We start from the raw sequence: 25,449 nt of genomic DNA on the forward strand, positions 1-25,449 counted from the left end.
GCTGTAAGCATATATATGGTATCCAAAAGCTCATTTTAACATCATTACACAGCTCCAACAACCACTGCTGAAAGACGGTGCCATATGAAGTAAAAAAAAAAGTGTTTATTGGAAAGAATACAGTATTATAAATTATAAAATTATCAAAATCAAATAACAGATCAATTTGTTTCATTCTATACAAATCATAGTGTCATAGTTCATACAGCAGGACTCATGTTTCAGTTAATGGACCATCTTGTTCAAGCACAAGGCTGTTAATTGTCATCCATAACTCTAGTGGTTTCATGGTATTAACCTTTACCATGCTGGCGACAAGTGATTTTGCCTTTGCACGTGCAAGCTGATCATGGTGTGCACTGTTCACTATTCGGTCAATAAATTTTCAGTGATAATCCCTTTGAATGATAAATGGTACTGCCCAAATTTACTGATGGACCATTTTAGAAATTTAGCAGGGTAAAGGTTAAACAACTTTTATGTAACAGGAAATTAACAAATATCTTGTTTGAGGTAACAAAGAGAAAAAAACACAACCAACTTCTATTTAAGGATAACATGGTGTAATAGGCCTCAATTTCACCAAAAGCATACATACAACTTGAAAATGTAAGCTTTAAAAATGTCAAACGATAGAAATAAGGTGCATATTGACAAGTTATATAGTGACAGAAGTTCTTAAAAATTCCTTTTGATTACCTCCCCTGTTAATTTTGGTTTTCATGAGTTATCTCCCCTGAAAACTAGAAAAACATGATTTTCTCCTTTTCCCTACGGAGAATTTTTGATTTCTTTTTGATATTTGTATGTGAATCATATAATGCAGCTTTCTACCGTAAAATTTTCTCGAAACTCAAGTTCAGATTCTCATAATCAAAGAAATTATATATTTCCCATAGGCATCAATGTTAACTTCAATACCGATTATCTCCCCCAAAAATGATAAAATTTGAAAAATCTCTCGGTGAAAAGTTTCTAATTTTGAATGTTTTTAAAGTGTCCAAATTCCATTTAAATATTACCATCCAGTTAAAAGATATGAAATATGGCTATTACACCATGTTATCCTTAAGAAAAAAGAAATTTTATACAAATAACAAAGAAAAGGGGATTTAGGCCATATCCAAAAATGAACATTGTATAGAATAACAAGCTTGCTGAGTTGCACAAAAGGCATCATGAATCATTTATACACACTAAATGCAGTTTAAATATAACTGACAAGGCATCTGATACCCCACCACTGGATGCAACAAACAATATAGCATTCAATTTCTACAAAGACTGTTTCCAATATGCATCTGCTCCGTCAAGATCAATTTTATAATCAACATGTAAAATCAATGCAAGAATCAACATTTTCTTGAATAATAGAAGATATTGTCCATATTTCAATTGCAGTATGAAGGGGATGCATTCACTGCAGCAAACATGTGGTTTATGCATTTCTGTTAAAGGATTTCCTTAAATTAGGGAAATATCAATTTCTAAAACATGAATTTGTTGTTTCTATTTATAGAACTTTGAGGTTCTCTGGTTACACCATGTCATTCTCAACTGCTTTGTGTTTAGTTCTTCAGTTCCATCTACATCATTTAATGCAGTCGTGATGTGAAGAGTCTTGTTTTATCCCCACTAAGACTACTTTGAAAATGGCTTATCTCTGCATTTTTTGCCATGATACACCTTTATTAACTTTTGTTCAGGATCCTGGGCTACAAATTCATCATCCTTGCTTTTACTAACATTGGCTTCCCTTATCTTTACTTTAGCTTATTTGGTATCCCTTTATCTTCACTGTGGCTACTTTGGCATTCCTGTATCTTTGCTTTGGCTACTATGGCATTATTTTATCTTTGTTATGGCATTCCTTTATTTTTGCTTTGGCTAATTTGGCATGATTTTACCTTTGTTTTGGCATTCCTATATCTCTGATTTTGATACTTTGGCATTCCTGAATCTTTCCTCTGACTACCATGGCATGATTTTAACTTTGTTTTTGGCATTCCTTTATCTTTGCTTTTGATACTTTGGCATTCCTGCATCTTTGCTTTGGCTACTATGGCATCATTTTATCTTTGCTTTGTTATTTCTTTATCTTTGCTTTGGATACTTTGGCATTCCTGTATCTTTTCTCTGGCTTCTTTGACATTTCTTTATCTTTGCTTTGGCCACTTTGGCATTACTGTATCTTTGCTGTAGCTACTTTGGCATTCCTGTATGTTTGCTTCACCATCAATTACCTGGATTTATTTTGGCTCTCTTACTTTGGCTTTGGTCCCTTCCATTGTCCAGTACAGCCTTGATTCACTTGAATATCTTCCACTGTCTTGAGTTTGGCTCTCTTTGACATTTCTTTCTTTCCTTTGCCTAGCTCTACCATTTGTTGTTTTCTCTTAAAACATCTTCATATTCTTTGACTGCAAATGTCCGACATACTTCTACACTGCCTTTGCATTGACCTTAAGAATCTTTCTTTCTTACACTTCAACTTATTCTGGTCTGCCATGCCTACCTCTACTAAATTTGATTGGACTTATCTGATATTCAGAAAGTGGCATTAGTTGTCTGACTTCTGTGACATTCTGAAAATCCCTTTGCTTAAGAGCTGAATATATCAAATGTTGAAATGAGTGAATAGGCTAAGTGAAGTCTCTCTATGAGTGTAATTTTCTGCATGACTTTGTGCTTAACTTGCTTAAGTGTTTTCATGTGACTTATGAGTCCAGTGATGCTATCTTTATAATGTGCAAAGCTGATATTTCACAGGCAACTATGAATGAAAAAGAAACAAACACAGGGGGGAAAAAAAACAAAATATTTCCTACTGTTTGTCAAGTTGCTGATCAAATTGTGCTCTGCGAAATGTATTCTTCTGTATGAAAGACAGTTTTCAAGCTTTATTACTGTCTAAGACACACATCTCTTATAAAACATTTCTCCTGGGAATATGAATTCTTGAAAAAAAATTATATAACCTTTAAAATATTGATCAGTCTGTTTAATACCAGCACAAAACAAAAAAACTTTGTTAGAGAATCCATGAAAGAATTTTCACATCTTACATTAAGATGGTCAATACAAAATCCATTTCAACCTGGCAAATATTTTGAAGTCTTGACAAAAGGCTTTTAATATCAGTGTTTACATTTACACGTAATTTGTCTGACAATATTCAGAAAACCTATTAAGAAAGACACTCTATAAGCTTTGAAAACTGAAGGAAAAATATATTAATATCAAAATCACATTTATTAGAACAACCATTAGCAGAAAGTGTCAGCACAGTAACAGGTAAACACAAACAGCAACAACAAATATACAACAACAGCAACAACAAGTAAACAACAACACAACAGGTAAACAACAACAGCAACAGGCAAACAGAAACAGTAACAAACAGGTAAACAGTTACAATGTGAACAACAGCTGCAAATGAACTGTAACATTCAGCAAACAGAAACAACTGCAGGTAAACAGTAACATTATATGAACAGAAACACTTGACAAATCAACAGAAACAGCAGCAGGCAAACTTAAAAAAATCCCAGAACCTCTCCCATCTTGTATTGTCTGTTTGGTCAATCACTGCCCTCCTAACTACATGCTGAGAAGCTGTCAGGTGCTTGCTGGTCAATCACTGCCCTCCTAACTACATGCGGAGAAGCTGCCAGGTGCTTGCTGGTCAATCACTGCCCTCCTAACTACATGCGGAGAAGCTGTCAGGTGCTTGCTGGTCGATCACTGCCCTCCTAACTACATGCGGAGAAGCTGTCAGGTGCTTGCTGGTCTATCACTGCCCTCCTAACTACATGTGTAGAAGCTGTCAGGTGCTTGCTGGTCGACCACTGCCCTCCTTACTACATGCTGAGAAGCTGTCAGGTGCTTGCTGGTCGATCACTGCCCTCCTAACTACATGCTGAGAAGCTGTCAGGTGCTAATGCTGGTCGATCACAGCCCTCCTAACTACATGCGGAGAAGCTGTCAGGTGCTAAGCTGGTCAACAACATGCAAAACTGCAGGTCAAACAGTAACATATAATGAATGCGGAAACATCTTGACAAATCAACAAACAGCAGCAGGCAACTTAAAAAATCCCAGAACCCTCCATCTAGTATTGTCTCTTTGGTCAATCACTGCCCTCCTAACTACATGCGAGAAGCTGTGTGCTTGCTGGTCGATCACTGCCCTCCTAACTACATGGGAGAAGCTGCCAGGTGCTTGCTGGTCGATCACTGCCCTCCTAACTACATGCGGAGAAGCTGCCAGGTGCTTGCTGGTCGATCACTGCCCTCCTAACTACATGCGGAGAAGCTGTCAGGTGCTTGCTGGTCGATCACTGCCCTCCTAACTACATGCGGAGAAGCTGTCAGGTGCTTGCTGGTCGAGCACTGCCCTCCTAACTACATGTGGAGAAGATGTCAGGTGCTTGCTGGGCAATCACTGCCCTCCTAACTGTATGCGGAGAAGCTGTCAGGTGCTTGCTGGGCAATCACTGCCCTCCTATTTACATGGGGAGTTGTCAGGTGCTTGCTGGGCAATCATTGCCCTCCAAACTACATGCGGAGAAGTCGTCAGGTGCTTGCTTGTAAGAAAATTGAATTTAGGCCAAGTAAACGAAAGTTTTGCAAGTAGAAAGTTATAAAACCAGCCATTAACACCATTAAATTGACAAGGTGCATCAGAAAATATTAGCTTTAAGAAAGTTATGATTCATGAAGTTTTATGGCAAAATTTCCAGATATAATGTTCATCACACCATAAAGATTGAAATCAAAATGTAATAATATAACAAATCATAAAGTAGTTTATGACACAAGTATCAATATATATATCAAAATTGTTTCAGGGCAGTTTTTTTTTTTCGTCTGAAAAGTAATATACTTAAAGGTCCAATACTAAGGAAAGTGAACATTTTAATTTCTTTTAAAAAGCACAGAAACTATTTCATTTTATTGGAAAATGAAAGTTGGTATGTAGAAATTTGAAATAAATCGCAGTATATGTACAATTATTTTTCTATAAAGTATGAAGAAAGTTAAAAAGACCTGGGGGGTCATTCTGTCAATTCATTCAAATTTCAACATAATACACATACATTTCTTTGAGTTCCAAAGACCTTCTGTAAATTTTGACCTGCCAATCTTCACTATTTAGTGTCTTGCAGAAGTCTATGCACTGGCTATGAAAAAAATTGCCAACTCACTTTCTCTTAGTAATGGACCTTTAATAAAGCATTTACGAAATGTAAAACAGCCCGACAAAAATTTGCAAAAATCTTAAGTATACTTGGTACAACTACAGATTAATCCTGAAAACCAGGAATGTCTAAATCAGTATTGGTGCTAATTTGTGTTATCACAGAAAACAGCCACTTCAAAGTGGTAACCATTTCTTAAAACATATACATTATATTTGGTTAAGAGCAAACTATACTTTGCATACATGCCAGGTCTAAATTACCTAAAAGATACAATACTGAGATACCGGTAGTCAACAACTCTAAGATTTTATCAGGCCTCTACTTTGTCCTCTCTTACAAAAAAACAAATATGCTAGCAAACAAATCTCTTTGGATGTTCATATTTTTAGTTTTCTTAAGTTAGAGAAACCATTTTTTCAGTTCAAGAACTATTGATCTTACACCAATTTTCAGCAGAAGTTCAGTAATGTTCTGATGGTGTTTTTAGGATTCCATTACAGCAGTAATTTGATCTAGCTAAAACAGGTACATCGAAAAACTGAGTGCTTCATTAGCATATTGTCATTTCCTTATATTTTTCTGTATCTGGATTGCTCAGAACCCTGGACAACTTAGGCATTTTGCTCAACCATTTACATGTTGAGCACTCAGTGTTTTATTGCATGTATATAACTAACAACATGTCCAATGGATAAGAACTGGAGGACATAAGGCATATCATAATTATGTATTTGTCAAATCATCATGGCAACTAACTTGTTTTTATCTCAACCATCTTGAACCTTTAAAACAGACCCAAAACAAGAAACGCGGCAATGCCAAGAAACCAGGTTTTCAACACTTTTCATTAGAATAAAAAAGTATACTGAATCACAGTGCACCACTTTAAAGCACAACCCTTACCCTAACCCTAAACCCTAACAGTAACCCTAACCCTATTTTTAGTAACAATGACCTTGACCTTGATCCCAGAAACCCCAAATTCAATCCCAAGCTACAACTTTATATAAGTTTTCTATACACCAAGTTTCATCACGATAGCTCATTCCTAAGTTAAGTTATTGACTGGAAACCCTTTTGCTATTTTTAAGTAACAGTGACCTTGACCTTGACCCCAGAAACCCCAAAATCAATCCCAGCCTTTGTCTTGATATAAGCTACATACATACCAAGTTTTATTCAAATATCTTTACCAAAACAAAAGTTATTGACTGGAAACACCAGTTTGACGCCACCGCCCATCCGCCCGCCCGACCAACGACATACCCAAATCTAATAACTCAGGTTTTTGTTGAAAACCTGGTTAACATATCCCAATCTAATAACTCAGGTTTTCGTTGAAAACCTGGTTAAAAATCATTACAAGAAACATCCACAATTTCCTGTTTTATCCCATAAATTCTCATACAAGCTGACACATGTTGCATTATGGGAAATTATCACTGAAGCATTATGGGGGATTATCAGTGATGCATTATGGGCTGTGGTCATTTCAGCTACAAACAAAGACATCAATACACTGACCAGTCTCTATAATGAAAAGGACAGTGAATCACTAAAATGTCATTATTGTATGAAAGTGCATGTGACCTTGTTGCAATTACTAGGAGAAAGGCTCTAAGCTAGGAAGTCCAAGTTCTAACAAAAGCCTCTTTACAAAATGAACCAGAAAGCTTAAATAATACCAAAGTACATGTTGCACCAAGTGGAAACAACCTGTTAACTGGAATATACTTTCTGTAATTAGCATCGTCACATAGAGCAACATTCTGAAACATACCACAATACCCTTGGGTACCATACTGGTGGTGTTAACTGGATTTCCCTCCTCACCTCAACATAAAGTTCACTAATCACCTAGCCAAGAACCTGTTGAATTTTTTAGCATAGATTCTAGTATAAAGGTGAAAATCAGCTGTATATTATATATACATCAGTCTTCAGTCTGCAAAGTCACCTACTATCTACAGACGGATGGACAGGTAGGATGACACTTTACAGCACAAGGACCCCCTCCATCCCCACACCCACACACACTTGCTATCTTCCTGTTTAAAGAGAGTGACTTCTGGCATACTGGTTAAGCTCTGAGAGTGAGTCAAGAGATATTAATTTCTTGCTATTTCCCATTTTCAGTAACTAATATTTCAAATATCTTTCAAAGGTTTTTTTCTTTATTTGATTTACATAGTAGAAACTAATATTTAATCAAATCTTTTTTTTTAAAGAATTACCTCCCTTTATGACTATGACAGTATAAGTTCATGTGTAGACTAGCTCTTAGACTATGATATATCTTTTTTTACATTTTTATGATTAAATGTAGTGAACTGAGCCAGTCTATATTCTATGTCCAATATCATGATAATTTCAACATCATTCCTCTGTGAAAATTTCTAAAATAGACTGGCTTTTGTCTCTATGAAATTAAATTCGTCAAAAAAGGAAAAATGTAGAAATATATTATTTTCAGTCTAGTGGCTAGTCTAGTTCATGTGCAACATTTGAAGTTTTCTAACAATTTTGGAATAGCACATTTTCTATTTGGACAGATGCTTTATCTGCTTTTAACATAAAACTAAATGCACTATGGAATTAGAAAACCTTTGATGCCGGACTATGCAGAAAAATGGATACTGGAGAACCCAACTATACTTAAAGCTCATTTAAAATTGACTAAAACAAATAAATGGTATTGTAGTTTAAAATATTCAAAATCTGGTTCCAATGAAAAACATGCAGGGTTAAAAGCTTAGCGGTCAGTCTAACTGATTATCTTGAAAATGACCAATAACTGCATTTTATAACATTACAGCATGGTCAAAGTTATGTTCTTTGGCAGTACATTACATACAAGTACCCAGAGTACCAAATATTACAGGTACATGTATGAAATGAAGTCTTAATTCCCATTTCTTGGACCAAGCAAGGAAAGAGCTTGTCTTAGCTGAACTATAACTTAACTAAGAGTTTATAAATTACAGATGGTTGCTTTTCTCTGTCCGAAGTCCTTAGGTATGACATCTTTATCATGAAACTAATCACATCAATGAATGTTGATTGCCACTCTTGAACTTTTAATTTCAAAGCAAGCCCGTTTAAATTGTGTATAAACAAACACTGAATGCTGCTTTCATGCCACTGACCTGTGTTGAAGTGGGTATTAATTGAGCTATCTTTCAGATTTCTAAATTTATTGAACAACTACCAGTGTCACGGAAACACCCACTTCAAGTCTACGAATTGTCAATGAACAATCTTTGATTTAATTTTTCAAACAGAATTAAAAACTGAAGGTTCTTGAATAAGCTTCCTTTATGACACTGTTGAAAACAGCTACTGTGAAATCATTAACCTTCAGCCTGCTGGCAGTGAGTCTGCTTTTGCAACCAGTGCAAACCAAGATCAGCCTGCACTGATCCATCAGTTTGGGCAGTACCATTTATAATTTAAAGGGGTGTTCACTGAAATTTACTGACTGAAATTAGCAAACACTGAAGACTATGATCAGTGAACACCCCTTCGAATTATAAATGGTACTGCCCAAACTGAATGATGGACCAGTCCATTTTAGAAATTTAGCAGGCTAAAGGTTAATATTGGTGGGGAAGAATTTTCATGGATTGATGTAACCATGACATCTATGAAAATGAAATCCCGACTAACAGGCAAATCTTTTATTTGTTCCATCTAGGAAATTTGAAATTCATGTCCCCACAAAATAGTTGTCTTTAACCTTTACCCTGCTAAATTTCTGAAATGGACTGGTCAATTATTCAATTTAGGCAGTACCATTTATTATTCGAAGGGGTGTTCAATGAAAATTTACTGACTGAATAGTGAACAGTGCAGACCAAGATCAGCCTGCACATCTGGTCTTGGTCTGCAATGGCCGCAAAGGCAGAATGACTTGCCACCAGCTGCGAGGCTCAAGGGTAATGAAACAACAAAATCTAATGCCCATGAAATCAACCTATTTTACCGTTTGTATTTTCATTTTTTCTGTCATGTTTCTACAGTTACTAAGCCATTAAAAAGAGTAACTTTATGGCAAAGTTTTCAAAGTAACAGCATCTTTACTGTCAAAATTCCATAAAAATGCTTATATACAAACCTGCCTCATAATATAACTGATTTTTAAGTCGAAAATAAAAAATAAATGAAGCTGAAAGGTCTACAAAAATATCAAACAATTCTTTTGTAACCAACATAACCGACAAATATAACCAACATAACGGACAAATAATGTCAAGAATAAATCAATCAAATTCAATCCCATTTCATTTACTTACAAATTTTCAATTGAATATTTGACCACTTTTTGATTTACCTTTAGGATGTTTTCTGACAATGATTATTTTATTGTTACTCCTTACAATGATTTTGTTTTGAAGTGTTTATTTATATGGTGTAATGAAAGAATAATTATTACCGCATAACGTCAAATGTTTCCGTGATTTATGACGAAAAATACATAAAACTTGGTATCGCAATAATTTTATCGTAATATCTTTAATGTTTAAGTTTTGCATAAAATTTTGCAATACCATACATTTACACATATTCACGAGGGACTATTATTTGCATGGAATTCACGGATATGCCAATCCATAAAATTAAATGCCAACCAACACAGAAAGCTCTCATTAGCTTTTAAAAAGATTTGTAACAAAACAAATTCATGTCTCACTGGAATAGTAGTGAATTTTAAACAAAAGTAATTGACTATTAGTATAAATGTTGCAGCATGTAAAACTTGGAAAAAAATACTTTTTTGTATAAAGTTTTTCCAGGCAGAGAACGAACCTGAAATACAGCTTTAAGTAATTGATTAACTCTGTTTCTTAATTCAAGTACTTCACAATATAAGTTTTAAGAGGCAACACAATATGAAACTTTTGCATGAATATCTTTCACATAAAACAAAACACAGGATTCCTGGGGCTTGTGTGAGTCAGCCAGACTTTATCACACCAAACATAACACTCACTGCCTGTGTTTTATGTGTTTTATAGTCTAGAAGCAAAAAAGCAACTTAACTTGGAATTGCTGGGAAATCTAGCAATGTTTTCCTTTGAGAATGAACATAATAGTGCCTTTAGATTTACTTACTGACATAAACAGGAAAAAGCCCTTTGAATATCAGTATTCTAAGATACATTGCTAGGATACAAATAACAGGAAAATTTTCAAATAAATAAGGACACCATCTTAGTAGTAAAGAAACTTTGTTGATGGATTTTTTTAAAGGTGCTATTTATACATAGCCAATACTTTTTATTCAATCTGAAAACAGCATGTACAAAGGAACACTGTAATTGTACTTATGTTTGGTACAAAAGACGGTAGCAATGTCAAATGTAGTCTTAACTATTATCATTCATTTATAGCACTATTCACTTACAAAAATATTTTTTGGAAACTGGGCTTCAAAATTTAAACCCCCCCCTTCTTCCCCTCTCACACCCACCTATAGAAAAATGCATTTATCTGGAGGTTTATACAGTATATAAACATTGTACTGATTTGATTCAACACTTTTCAATAATTCAAAAGCTAATTATAACCATTTATCATAGTAAAGTAGACAGATTATAAACCAGACAGCCTTGGATTGAATTTCAAAAGTTCTTTGAACTGTTAATACAGTGGTGTAGCCGTTAATACAGTGGTGTAGCCAAAAGCTGCAGATGGTACATGTTTTTTTATACCATTCTACCATGTATAGAACCAATCATAAGTTACAAACAGCCACTTTTGTATATGTGGAATTAAAGCCCACCACTTTCTTTGACTCCTGCAATCATGCCCAAACAGTATACCTTCACCCGCCACCCACATACCTCCAGTACATGCAAGGTAACTTGAAACCTGAACATGATCAAATTGATTGCACAACGAAGCATGGTATGAGAACATGTATATAAATAATCATATCGCTGTAAACATATATAAACATTCGATAGAAATCAGTAATTGTTATTTCTTTATTTAGTTAGGAGCAAGATTATAACAGATTAGAAACATAATATTATAACAGTTTTAAAATTGCATAAAAAATAATTCTTCAGTGTATTTGAGGACAAAAAATGATGTGAACACATTAAAATTTCCCAAATGCAGTGCTGAAATTTGAGCACAGTGACAGAATGTCCTTTACTAAAAAATTATACAAAATTTACTTTTTTAGATTATATATAAGAAACCTGATGCTCTGATACATCAAAAGTGAAACATTGTTTTACCTTTTCAGTGTTTTTGCCAAAAATAGCAAAAAAATTCAATATGCCACTTCTGGGAAGAAAACTTAAAACTTGTAATAAATATTCAAAGGAAGAAAGCTGCAAGGTTTAACCTTCAGCCTGCTGGCAGCAAGTGAATCTGCCTTTGCGACCAGTGCAGACCAAGATCAGCCTCCACATCCGTACAGTCTGATCATGGTCTGCACTGTTCGCTATTCAGTCAGTAAATTTTCAGTGAACACCCCTTTGAATAATAAATGGTATTGCCCAAATTGAATGATGGACCAGTCCATTTTAGAAATTTAGCTAGCTAAGGGTTAATAGAGATCTCACTTACTGAGATTGCTGACTGATGTGTCCTCATTATGATTATATGAGGTATAATGTATGCAAGTATCTTGCTACCATCTCTACATATACATCAGAAGTACATTTCGGCAAACCATACACACAAAAACTGAAAATTTTCGTTTGAGATTTGGAAAATACAGGCATATTTGGCATTGGGACTGGGGCTAATGTTCGCCCCTGCCAAAACCTATGGGAAACGCATGCATTATTATTGTGTTATTATGTACCAGAATCAAGTGAAACACACATAAAGACATGACAACTGCAAGTAATTTCTTCCAACAATTCTCAATTTTTATTTTGAATCTTCGACAGTTTAAACACGGCAAATATGTCAAAAAAGTCCAATCTCTTAAATGAAGTGTAGTTGTATAATACTGCACTTGAAAATTTGAAAAGACCTCTTCCAAATTTATATCAATCTCCATTTTTTGCCCATATCGGATGAAACGCTTTTATATAGAATTCTTAATGAAATACAGCATCACGCAGCGCTATTTATTTCTAAACTCCGACATAATACCGCTCATTTCCTCCATCGTATCATGAATTATTCCTACACTAATTTTTTGCTGTCACAACAATGAAAAGGAAGACACCAAAGGATGTAGAGATGTAATAATTTATGCGAAACAAGCGAACATAAGAGGCTGCAATGGCCTCGTAACACAGCTTAAGGACATTACCTTTGAAATATATTGCTGACACCAGCTTATTTTTGACTAGACATTTTTTTACCATTTTCTTTCCTTTTAATGATATTGACTTGATATTGTTCTCTGAATCTGTATGCAACTAATGCCTTATTCATACCACAGATCATAAGGCTTAGACTGCTCTATCATGTTTAATAATCCTGAATGAAATCAGTGAAACACAACAATTTACCTTGTTCCTTAGTGCACTCAAAAAAATATATCTTTATATATCTTCATATCTCAAAATAAAAATTCATGCAACAAAGGAATTTGACAATAACAAAGAGTTACCTAGTCCAAAGGTAGCCATGTTACTAAAGCAACAGAGATGAAATGTTCAAATGCTTGATCAGAAAGACATTATGTTATTTTCAGTTTCATTTCATGAACACACACAACGTCTTTTTCATATTTGCTATATAATGTCAAAATGAATGTGAGATGGCCTTTGCTATAAATTCATCTCCATTTTTTTCTGAAAAAAAAAAAGTTTTTTTCCCTACATCATCATCATCATCATCATCATCATCATCATAACATTCTTCATTATCAAATGAAAAATAGTGTGTCAATTTGAGTTGGGGTACCTGGACTTTATCTCACACTGCTTCAAAATATCTTTTAAAATATCCAGGTGAAAACTGTCAGTATAAAATGTTTGCGGAAGTCATTTCATAAGACTACAATAGAATGACACAAGCTGACCTGATTTTTTAAGTATTTAAATGAATAATGAATAATACTGTCATTAAAGGGCAACTTTGCATAACAAACCGAAACAGTACATTGTCATGAATAATATGACAAGAACATGGAATGTGAATAAAATTTATTTTCCCGAAAAAAAAAATTCAAGGCATATTCATTATTCATAAATCATGTCTTTTGCGCATCAAATATCAATTTATAATAAATATGCACAAAACGATTATCATCCCAAAATGCAAGTTGTAGGTCATGTTTTCTGCACAACAGTTCACACCTTCATTTCACAGGTTTGTGGTATCAAAGGAGCGCTATGACTATAAGGTGAAAATTGAGACACCTCCTTTACTCATCTAGGAAGATATTAATGGCATGTCACCCACTTTATTACCACAATTAACACTTGATGTAGTAAGGTGTTCTTTATATTAATACCAAAAAAGCAGCTATTTAACAGTTAACATGCAAATATATTTAAGAGCAAGGAGTGGATCTGTAGTCAAGTGTATGTCATCGGAATAGGAAATCATTGAATGAAACTTCAGAACACTTATTCTTCAAACAAAATTAAAAGTAGACATGTACCAAAAGAAATGGATAAAGTACATGTATATGGAAAATTTGGTACCGAGCTGTTTCTGGTACCTTCTGCAACTAAAAACTCACTTACATTCTTGTAAGTTGCCCATATGTCAATTTACTAGTCTAGTGGCAGCTTTATGTAAACACATACATTTCTGTATGTAAACAATGCAAGAACAATTGGCTATATCATGTTTTATGGACAATATCTATGCAAATATACATACTCATATCAAGTTTTTTTCTGTTAAACACTGCTTTTCTAGAGAAAAACACACATGGTAAAGGACAAATCATGAGTATAATTATATTATGTAAATAGCCCTTTCCCTCAAGAATGCAGTGAATGATGTCATACTAAAGTAATAAATCTTGTAAGACATGCAAGTCTGTATTATAAAATACTGTTACTCCAGTTCTAACCACACGATTGTACAGACTGGTAGACTGGTACCTCAAAAACAGGAAAATCCGACTTCCTGTCCTACCAATTTCTACTTTGCATGGGACCATTCTATCTGCAGAATTTGTTTTCTGTTTTGTTTAGCTGGGTATTAATAATATTACAGTATTTAAATACAGAGGTTTTATCTTAGAAACTGCATCACTCAGCAATCATTGTTTTGTATATTTTGATTGCTCTTCTGTTATCAATTTACAGGTTCATGAAAGGGCACCTGTCTAAACAAGATAAACTAACCTTTAATAAATTAAACAATATGCTAAGCATGCAGCTAATATGTCAGAACAAACAATTACTGATTCTGGAACACATCTTCCTAACTCAACTGCTACCCTGCAGTTAAATCATGCACAAATGATCAGAAAACTGGCATTCATATTCCACATCTTGTATTCAACAGGTGGAAGATTTGATTTTGTTTCTCTAGCACCCCTGCTGGGTTGCGGTTTCCCCCAAGAGCCAAAATGCAAATGTTACCTAGATAACATACATTTTGCTGACATGGATTATGTATATCACAGAAAATAAGTTGCAAATGAAAAGTATGATGAATTTTTTATTACAGAAATGTCTGAAAATGTAGACCACTTAAATTTAACTAAAGGCTATGGGATATTCTCATTTTTGCTTCCATTTATATATATCAGGGGTTGAAGGAAAGTGGAAAGTACAGTGAGATCTAGGGGTCTTCCCATTTAGAACTGTATTAGCTACAGGAAAAGTAGCCAGGTCCAAGAGAACATATACCTTGCCCAGTGATCGGGCACCCCACCTCTAGATTTATGATCTAGTGCTTTAAAAATTGAGCTAACAGCCCTGCATCATACTGAGAAATATGAAGCATACCAGTCTTTTACCAGAAAGTTCTCATGATTCATGATTGAGCATATCAATGTATACCAGTATTCACAGTATGATTCCCTGAGGAATCCTTCAACTATATATCTGTATGAATTACTCTGACAAAAAATAACATCCTTCTGGGCCAAACCATCAGTACATTTTGTATCTGAATTTTGTCACTGCTTGAAGATTAAATTCCTATGACAACATTACTATGTCATGGGATAAACTGTCAGCATTTGAATTTGTCACCATATGAGTTCCTGAAGCAAATTACTTTGATATGGGACAAGAATGATTTGAACATACCTCTGGAGCCAGTTGCCATATCTGCAACCTTCTGGAAGGCATCAAGGAAAGCTGCAATAGCTGTTAGGGTTGACCTGAAAATATACAATAGATAATAAAATTTTCACACAGATTTAAGAGGTCTTCTGCCAACTTAAACAATTTTCTTACACTGGCCTCTTCGAGACTATAAAGATCTTACATGTCTGCCTGTGTAAGACAGGGTTTTCCCTACCTGAGGGACAGTGTGGAATGGAAAACCCGTGAGTTAGCGAGGCTTTTTATCCATGATGTCCCGAGGGTTGGGAAAACAGCTGTCTTACAAAGGCAGACATGTTAGATTATTTTTCTTGCCTATCACGTTCAAAATAGACCGTGGAGACGAATAGATCTGGGTATTTCCTGACATTATTTTTAAAATTTATGATGTCACAATATTGTGACAATAGTGCCAGTACTACATGTATGTGAGTCTGACGTCACCTTAGTGCACGCTATTTTAGACAAGGTTTTTCCCTAGGGAAAGATAGGAATATCTATCTCAGGCACGTGCTCGGACAAACATATACTTTCCTCGCTAGGTAGGCAAGAAAAAGAAAGTCTTTATACTTTAAATACTTTATTTCTTTAATGTTTCAGTGCTTTTTGACAGATGTCCTACATCAATATTAATCCAATTAATATCAGCCTTGAACTGGGTAAGTAAGAGATACACCAGTGTGCAGGCAACAGAATTTGGAGATTTAACAAATAAACAACTTTCAAAACATCTGTGATAGATCTTTGACTTCAAAGAATAATTCAAAATTCAGTAAAAACTTCAACCTTTTCATAAAATGACAATGTTAAACATGACAACTAGTTGTGATGCAAGTTATTGAAAACATACTAAATTTCATTGGTTTTAAGCTTTTGAAACAGATCGAGGGGTGAATGCGAAAGAGGTCTTAGTGCATATAAATAAAGAAGCACTTAGACCTCTTTCGCATTCACCCCTCGAATCTGATGTTTTCTTCCTTTATAAAATACAACAAAATCCCCCATAGAAAACATTGCATGGTTTTATTTCTTAAATCTTGAAACGAAAACTAACAAAACAAAGAGCACACTCTTCAGTTTCAATTAGTAATCTTCACAAAGCAGTAAATATAATGAGAACACCTGGGCTATGATTTATGCAATAACTCTCCAAACAAAACTGTAATATATCTACGTAGATATCAACGATTACATTGCTACATCAATGCCTGTCAAAATTTTGTCATTGATATTATTACAGTAGCGTTTGCTATAAACTATTGTTCAAACTTTCTATTTTTTAAATATCTGTGTAAACTTTTTCATTATTTTTTGGCTAACTGCAATGAAATTATACATAGTCTCAAGTCAGCTTGCTCGTATACTAATTAGTGATCTTTATCAAGGGTTCAACCAAAAACTATCGTAACATACTAAACTTAAACAAGTTACGACAATCCCAATATGTATTGAAAAGCTATTTGTAGAACCGAATTGAATTGAAACATTGGTTTTTTGAGTGTACTTCAGACTTTGTTCATGAGAAAATTTGGACCATAGGACAGATGCCTGCCCTGATTACCAAATCTCTGCTTTATTCTTACATTTTGTATTATTAAATAATTAAATAACTTTACTTACTTGAGTGAGGTATGAAGTTTTGTGGCTTTGCTCGTAAAATCTTCCCACACTGGTGAACTGCCCTGTAAAAACAAAAACATTATTACTTCAAGACTAACAAGGCAATAATACAAATTTTCAGTACTGAGACATTACTAAATCAAAACATTTTTAACACCAGTATCAGGATGTTAGATTAGAGCTCAAACTCTGTGTCTGACGAGATTCAAACCAGGACCACACAGCACTCTTGCATCCTCTAGGAGTGTCTTATTCTGCTACCGAATGACGGCATACAGAGTAGAGGCACAGGACACCGGTAGAAATCTGTTGTTGTTCAGTATACTCTCTGAAAAAAAGCCTTTAAAGAGTAACAAGGTTTTTCAACAGCATTATTTCCATTAATTACAAGACCAGGTCTGACAGTAAGACTTGCATTAGAATACATGGTTTCCCTTAAAACGCCAACTTTTTGTGGTTGCCCATGCATGGCCTGCTCGTTTAAAACCAATTTCTGACATGACAACTGCATCAGGGAGTCGACTCTTTGGCTCAGTGATTAGACATTGGACTAGCATCCAAACAATATGGGTTCAAGTCTCAACATTGGCAAGATTTTTGTCATAAAATGCTATGCTCTTTGATTTGTTAATATGGCTAAAAGTTGTAAGAGCAAGTAATTGCCAAGTTTCCTGCAAGAATATGCAGATGAGAATGTGTGACTTGAGCCAGTGTCCTCTGTCAGAATAGCTGATTCATACAGGCATCAAACTCTCAACCTCTTGACTGGAAGTTCTGTTCTAACTGGGTATATGCCAGTTAAGCCTTAACCCTTACCATGCATATATGTTTGCGCAGAGGTGCTGTTTTTTGGCCATATCTATTACCATGCTAAATTTCTATAATGGACTGGTCCATCTTCTAATTTGGGCAGTACCATTTATCATTTGAAGGGGTGTTTACTAAAAATTTACTGACTGAATAGCGAACAGTGCAGACCATGATCAGACTGCACGGATGTGCAGGCTGATCTTGGTCTGCACTGGTCGCAAAGGCAGAAACACTTGCCACCAGCAGGCTAAGGGTTAATTAGGCCTGACTATGACAAAACAATAAGCATCTTTATAGACAAGTATGAGAAAAGCAGATGGTATTTTCTACAATCACTGGAATTCTGTACACTACTGTACTGGTATGCCTGGAACCAGGAACAACTGGTACTAGGAACAAGAAGAAACATATTCACTTTAATGTTATTTGACATGAATGTTTTTCCTTCAGGTTATATTGCACTTTGCATCTTGTGTAAGTAGGCACATGGTTTCCGCTGCTTGACTCTGCAAACTGGCTTTTAGCTATAAAATCTATTAAAGTTATGTCTACGTTGAAGCAAAGTTCATAATTCAACTTGCCTGCTATACATTAATTACTTTTGATGATATAAAGAAATCCACTTTGGTTTTCAGTATGCTGTAAGGAAACTGCCACACACTTCACAAACAAGTTAACTTTTCTGGTAAAACCTCTTAAGAACTTTAAATATTTCAATTTTTATGTCTATTGTTCTGTAGAAAGTTTAAGATACGTAAGGACAAGAAGAGTGGATTTTATTTTTAAATATGACACCGTCTGACATGTCTAAATTTCAAATATGATCTTCAAACAGTTACAGTATTAAGGCTAAGAGGTACATACACATCAATAAAACATATAAAAGTTAATTCTTAAAATTGAAAATCTTGTAAATATCATTAAATATCTTGTTATTCATCAAGATAAAAAAAAAACCTTGAAAATAAATCTTTTATTGACACATATTGATTTACGCAGGCCCAAGGGAAATTCTTTATATTTCGACAATACACTGCAATCCTGTTCCTCGTAAGCAAGCTAATTTTCCTAAAAGTGAGTGTATTCAAACCAAGATAACTTGTATCATTCATCAAAAAGAGGTACATGTACATGATCATGTATAATGTGTGAAGATTATTTCCGTTTTTCAGAAATGATACACTAATTTACTATAAATGTAGTTTCCAACATCATTCGCACTCCATGACAGTCATTTGTGGTTACAATATATCAGCAGTATATATATAGCCAAGGTAAAGTACTTTTATTATTCATCAGTACCTGTTACTTTTCTTTTTTGTGTTGTTTATGATGAATATTACACACTTAGTGACTTACATGTATTAGAACAACAGAAAAACAAACTAAAATGACAGATTCCCAGCTTCAAAAAAGTGACCCCTGGTGATCAAAACTGAAAATCTGAATTCTGATCACAAGTGAGTCTGTGGCACAGTGGTTAGCACCTTGGACTGCAACGCCAGCGGTCCGAGTTCAATTCACGGTCAAGACCAATACCCCAATTAGTTTTCAGCACTGGGTGAATTACTTAAAATGGCATGTACAGCAGTATTGACCTAGACTGGATGCTGGGGAGGTAAATATGATGCCTGTTGTGGGCTTGGCTGGAAATAAATTGTTCCATTCATTCCAGGTGGGGACTTTCTCCAACTACCCACGTTAAAAAAAAAACGTTACCTTTACCTTTAATTCTCTAAAAATAATTTCTCTCTCCCTGCATAAGCTGCAGTAAGAAGATTTGGAATTAGGTAATAAATTTATAGGTTTCCTTATTAAAAGGTAATATGCAGGAGTCTTTGACTGTCATTTAACTTCTGACCATCAAGTAGCACTGAGGCGCAAATACCTGTACAATGCATGGTCATTTCTGATCCATGGCAAATTTCAACTTTCATTAAAGAAGACGACAGCTAGGCCCTAGACAGCTAGCCAATTATATCTTCAAAAGCTTATACTAACTTCTTGATGTCTGCTATTTAGTTATCAATTTTGACTTATCTTGAAGAATTTTCACACAAACAGACTAAGACCTATTTGATCAGGTGTCAACTTATCAGCATGTTTATACAGACATTTCAATTTATGTTTACCATATGAAGTACACGTTTAAACTATTTGACTCCTGAGCAACAAAATATCATTAATAAGGCATTTATCATTTTATGAAAGACTAATTAATTGTATGGTGATAAATTTCAAAACCCAATCAGACGTTTTGTTTATGTTCTTTTATGGTTTAATTCAAAACAAAATAACTCTACTAACAGTTATGTATCATACTCTACTAATAGATAAGTATCTCTAAAATGAAAAAGGAGTACTAAAGTACATGTAGCTAATACAGGGTTTTTTCTTGCTGTTTTGGGAACATAGCCTATACCCCAAAATTGGGAATTTTGACGCGTAAATGTTCCAGACTGGGAAATATTTAGTCCCATAGAATAAAGTAAGGATGTGTTTAAGCACTTTCTCATACACTTGTTTCACATTGTACAACCTCTTGAACATACTGTCATTACAAAATTGTCCATAATTTGGTCAATGTTTGTGCAATTTTGATGATTTTTTTTTTCAGAATGTAGATTGGGAATTTTTGCACTCTTTTTGGGAAAAAAACATACTATTTGGCATTGGGAATATAGCCCAATAACGGCTATAAAAACGGCCGAAAAAAAACCTGTAATATAGTTTAAGTGTGTAAGTGTGTAAGTGTGTAAATGATTAATGGGGCCATAACATCGTTAGAAGAACACAACACATAAAATAACTTCTTCTGATCCTAAAAAAACTTTTAATACATAAATTAAATTGTTGAATTATGTTTATGGTTTAAGAGTATTAGAATACAACAAAAATAATTAAATTATAATTGTCAAGTACATGAATGTCTACAGTCTAGACTATTGTGTTACATGTATTTTGTGCTGTGCAAAGCTTTTCTTGTCATGCTATTGTTTTGCTGCCAATTATCGCTCTGATACATCTATGTTACAATGCCATGTAACAGGCCCATACAGAGTGAAGAAAAAAGCTTATCAAATAACACAAAGTTCTCAAAATTATCAGCCAACAAATCAATGTTACAACCATCTTAACTGTTTACATGTCACTTCAGAATTGTGTTAGTGTACATGTATGCTGTAATACATATTTTCAACTTCTGCTTTTTTATGCCCGTTTTGTTTATTTATTTATTTTGTTGGGTTTAACGTCGCACCGACACAATTTTAGGTCATATGGCGACTTTCCAGCTTTAATGGTGGAGGAAGACCCCAGGTGCCCCTCCGTGCATACTTTCATCACGAGCGGGCACCTGGGTAGAACCACCGACCTTCCGTAAGCCAGCTGGATGGCTTCCTCACGTGAAGAATTCTACGCCACAAATGAGGTTTCGAACCCACATCGATGAGGGGCAAATGGTTTGAAGTCAACGACTATGCCCGTTTTGGTTTTTCCTCCAAAAAATGTATCATGAATGAATGTGTTTCTGCAAACTGTAAAAATATGCATGTCAGAAGCTTAAAAAATGAACACTGCATGTTTTCAAGTGTTAATTAACATATCTCATTGATCAATTAACTTTGAACTTGGTTTGTACATGTGCTAACTACTACTACTTTTTGTTTTCCAGCTTATGATGATGAAAGAAGAAAAGAAAGGTCCCTTTGAGTGAATCAAAGTAACTGATCTTAACCATCTAGCCACTTAACCACCTGACCATCCTTACTAACACTAGCTCCTACTTATTTTTTTTTTTTTCAATTATTTAAGCTGTGAATATAGCCAGTCTATGTCCTACATTTTGTACATGTCCAATATCATATTACAATCAGTTCTGTCAGAAAACCTGTATAACAGACTGGGACTTGTAACTATTACATGAAATAAAAGAAAATTTGCTAAAATCTGAAATCTTTTTCACAAATTATTATCAGTCAAGTGGCTAGTCTAACCCCTATTTTACTTACTAGAATATCAGATCACAGCATTCACAGCAGCATAAAAAAGCATTATTAATCCTATCTTTTTTCATGCTAGACAGGATTGATTCAGTGACCAGTGTAGATCATGATCACCCAGCACATCCAATGCCATCTGTGCAGTCTGATATTTTTGTATCTTTTTGGTAAGCACCCCTTTTAACAGTTAATGTAATATCCAAACTTAAAGATGGACAAGTTCATTATAGAAATTTAGCAGGGTAAGAGTTAAAATCCTAGTGACATAATTATGTAAGAACATCAAACTGACAATTGGTAACACTTCCTTCTTTACATTGTATTTTTTGTATACTTCTTGGGTTGTATTACTGGTTCCATTACTCAACACATTTTATTGGCATTGCCTCAGAGTTTCAGAAATCAACTCAAAGCTTATAAAATTTGTACATAGAGAAAAGCCAATGCAGCATTGAATGAAATGCTGTGAAATATTACCAGGCTTCAGTTTGTTGAAACAAGTTCACAGTGCTCCGGAAACATTTAAGTGAAGTGTTTCACCATCTGGGCAAATCAAACAGGAAGTGAACATGTTAATTAGCTAAAGAGAAAAATGGGGCTTTTTATACTTTCACTAGAATAAACCTCTGAGTTTTCTTTTGACCTGAATGAGGAACAGATTACCTAAACTGACATTCTTTGTGATTACCCTTTTAGTGATATAACATTTAAAATAGCATCAATATTCATGACAACTGGATCAGATCTATATCTATAGTATACTTGTTACCTAGAGCAATCTGTTATCACAAACTTTGCAACACAAAATAAACAATGTATAGCTAACTACTGTAAGATAAAGTGGGTTTCCTTAAGTTTACAGTAAAAACACTACATTGCTTTAGTTTAAGCTCAAGAAGAGTTGTCAAAACAAGCTACAAGCATGCATCTTTCTTCTTTCTGTGTTTAGTATTCATCCAATGATAACATGTTTTAATATTGTATTTACATATTTCTAATAAGCAAAGATCCCTCTGTCATGACCCTCCTGCCAAAGGCAAGTTCTCGAAAGCGGTCACACATTAAACCGGAATCCACCTAAAAACCGGAATACACTTTCCATAACCGGAATACACCTGTATTTTTTAAGTTAAAGGTATTTTTGATGGGTTTTTGATATAATTCAATCATATATATCATAAATAATTAACATACGAAAGGAAAATAAAATACGTTTACGCAAAATGATTTTATACGAGAATGAAGTTCGGCGACCGCGCGGGAAATTTCCATAACCGAAATACACCAGTATTTTATTAATAAATGGTATTTTTGTAGGGTTTCTTGCAGAAATCATTCGTGTATAATATAAATAATAAGTTTACAAAAGGAAAATAGGAAAATAAAATACTTTAACGCAAAACGATTTTATACGAGATTTGGATTTGGCGAGCGCACGGGAAGTTTCCATAACATAAATACACTCGTCCTTTTTTAAAAAATAAATAGTATTCTCTTAAATAAACACTTTTTATCATTTTTTGTAAGTTGTAGAACCATGTTCAATCAGATTAAATAGGAATGAATATTTGAGAGAAGTTTATTAAAAGTTAATTCTGTATACGAGATTATAACTTTACGATATTACGGAAATGTTTTACGCTTACGTCGCTATGACTAGATACCGCAATGTTGATTATTAAAATTTATTTAATTGTTTCTTCAAATAATAAGAAAATAATTTAAGACAAAAAATATCAATATTCGATTTTAAATGAATCATAAACAAAATACGGGTCCCGACATAAACCGCGCGGATCGGAAAGGGCTTAACATGATCGGAAACGGCCTGTCACATGTTTATTATTGAAACTTATTTAATTGTTTCTTCATATTTCATTTAACAAATAAAAAAGAAAATAAACTATGAATGATAAAATAGCAATTTTTGATTTTTAAATGAATTATAGACAAAATACGAGTGGCATAAACCGCGCTGATCGGAAAGGACATAACAATGTTTTAATATTTTATTTTTAACATGATCGGAAAGGGCATGTCACATGTTTATAATTGGAAATTATTTAATTATTTCTTCATATTTCGCATTTCGTTTAACAAATAAAAAAGGAAATTAATTAAGAAAAAATATCAATATTCAATTTTTAAATGAATTATACACAAAACACATGTCAGTGCATAAACCGCGCTGATCGGAAAGAACCGGCCGTATGTTTATTAATGGAACTAATTGAATTATTTCTTCATGTTTAATTTGATAATTTAAGAAGAAAATAAATTACAAAAAATAAGTTTTCAAAAGAATTCTATTATGTTTAATATATAAATATAAAAACGTTTACTGCGCTTATTTCCGTTGAAGCGTAACAAACACGTGCCTCTGATTAGTCCTGATAAGAGTTTGATTGGATTATCACACCTATCGATTATATCAATTAATCAGTATATTTGTAAGCACACGTATGCGACATGTGACAAATATTGTCTGACAAGGTAAGTGCAGTTAAATATGATAAGCTTTTGTTTAATTTCATACTTGTCGTTATAATTGCAAATTGAAGAAAAACAGGTACATTCAGTATAATTTTTTATTTTTCATGTACTTTAACGTATCAATACTAATTCAATGTTTTGCTAAAACAGCGATGTATTGTAGATTTAACCATTTTCATTCCTCCTTCCTTCAACCCCAGGATGGGGTCACACATTAAACCGGAATCCACCTAAAAACCGGAATACACCGGAATACACTTTCTATAACCGGAATACACCTGTATTTTCTTAATTAAAGGTATTTTTGAAGATTTTTTGATATAATTCAATCATATATTTCATAAATAATCAACATATCAAAGGAAAATACAATACGTTCACGCAAAACGATTTTATAAGAGATTGAAATTCGGCGACCGCGCGGGAAATTACCATAACCGAAATACACCCGTATTTCTTCAACAAATGCTATTTTTGAAGTGGTTTATGACTGAATTCAAAAATATCTATCATATGTAATTAATTTTCAAAATGAAATTAAAATACTTTTGCGCATTACGTTTTGTGGTGTACATGATTGAAAATCGGCGAAGGCACTGGAAATTTGCGTATTCGTAAATGAATTTCCATGCCCTATAATTTTTAGGGTTTATGATAGAAATCAATCATATCTAAAATAAATAATTAATTTACAAAAATATACATGTACAAAGATGCATTTAAATCCGCAACGACATCGTATAGCTTTATTTAAAACCCCATTTCTATTTACGTTCACGAGGTCACGTACACTAACAGAAATCTGTTGCCAAAAATCGTTTTACTCCATTTATTTAAATTGCTGCCGCTTTTTCATTATTTAAGATTTTTTTATTCTGTTCTTTGTACTTTCTGGTCAAAAGTCTGAATTTTATGGCCATAGTATGTATCATTTATTTACTTTTAGAAAGAAATAAGTAATTAAGATCGCGCTGTTTGAAGTTTTACAAATAATTATGTGAAAATTCGACCGTTTTTATAGAATTTTCCCTACATTACTGTCGATATCTTATTAAAATCGTTATAGAATTCAAACTGTATTACTTCTTAAGCGGTGTTGAAAACTAGAAGC

The 25,449-nt window shown here is 34.0% G+C and overlaps 1 protein-coding gene across 6 annotated transcripts in view; it reads right to left on the reverse strand.

Moving 5' to 3' along the window:
• LOC123549745 (protein MTSS 2-like) overlaps nt 1-25,449 on the reverse strand; it is an 88,922-nt gene that overhangs the window by 57,172 nt on the left and 6,301 nt on the right. For all 6 annotated transcript variants that reach the window (XM_053544966.1, XM_045338068.2, XM_053544965.1 and 3 more), the window contains exons 2-3: nt 17,035-17,096; nt 15,397-15,470 (exon numbers count right to left, since the gene is read on the reverse strand). In XM_053544966.1, coding sequence (XP_053400941.1) covers nt 15,397-15,470; nt 17,035-17,096 — 136 coding nt within the window. The remainder of the gene's footprint in view (nt 1-15,396; nt 15,471-17,034; nt 17,097-25,449) is intronic.

The sequence above is a fragment of the Mercenaria mercenaria genome, chromosome 6 (genome assembly GCF_021730395.1).
Source record: "Mercenaria mercenaria strain notata chromosome 6, MADL_Memer_1, whole genome shotgun sequence".
Classification (NCBI taxonomy): Eukaryota; Metazoa; Mollusca; class Bivalvia; order Venerida; family Veneridae; genus Mercenaria; species Mercenaria mercenaria.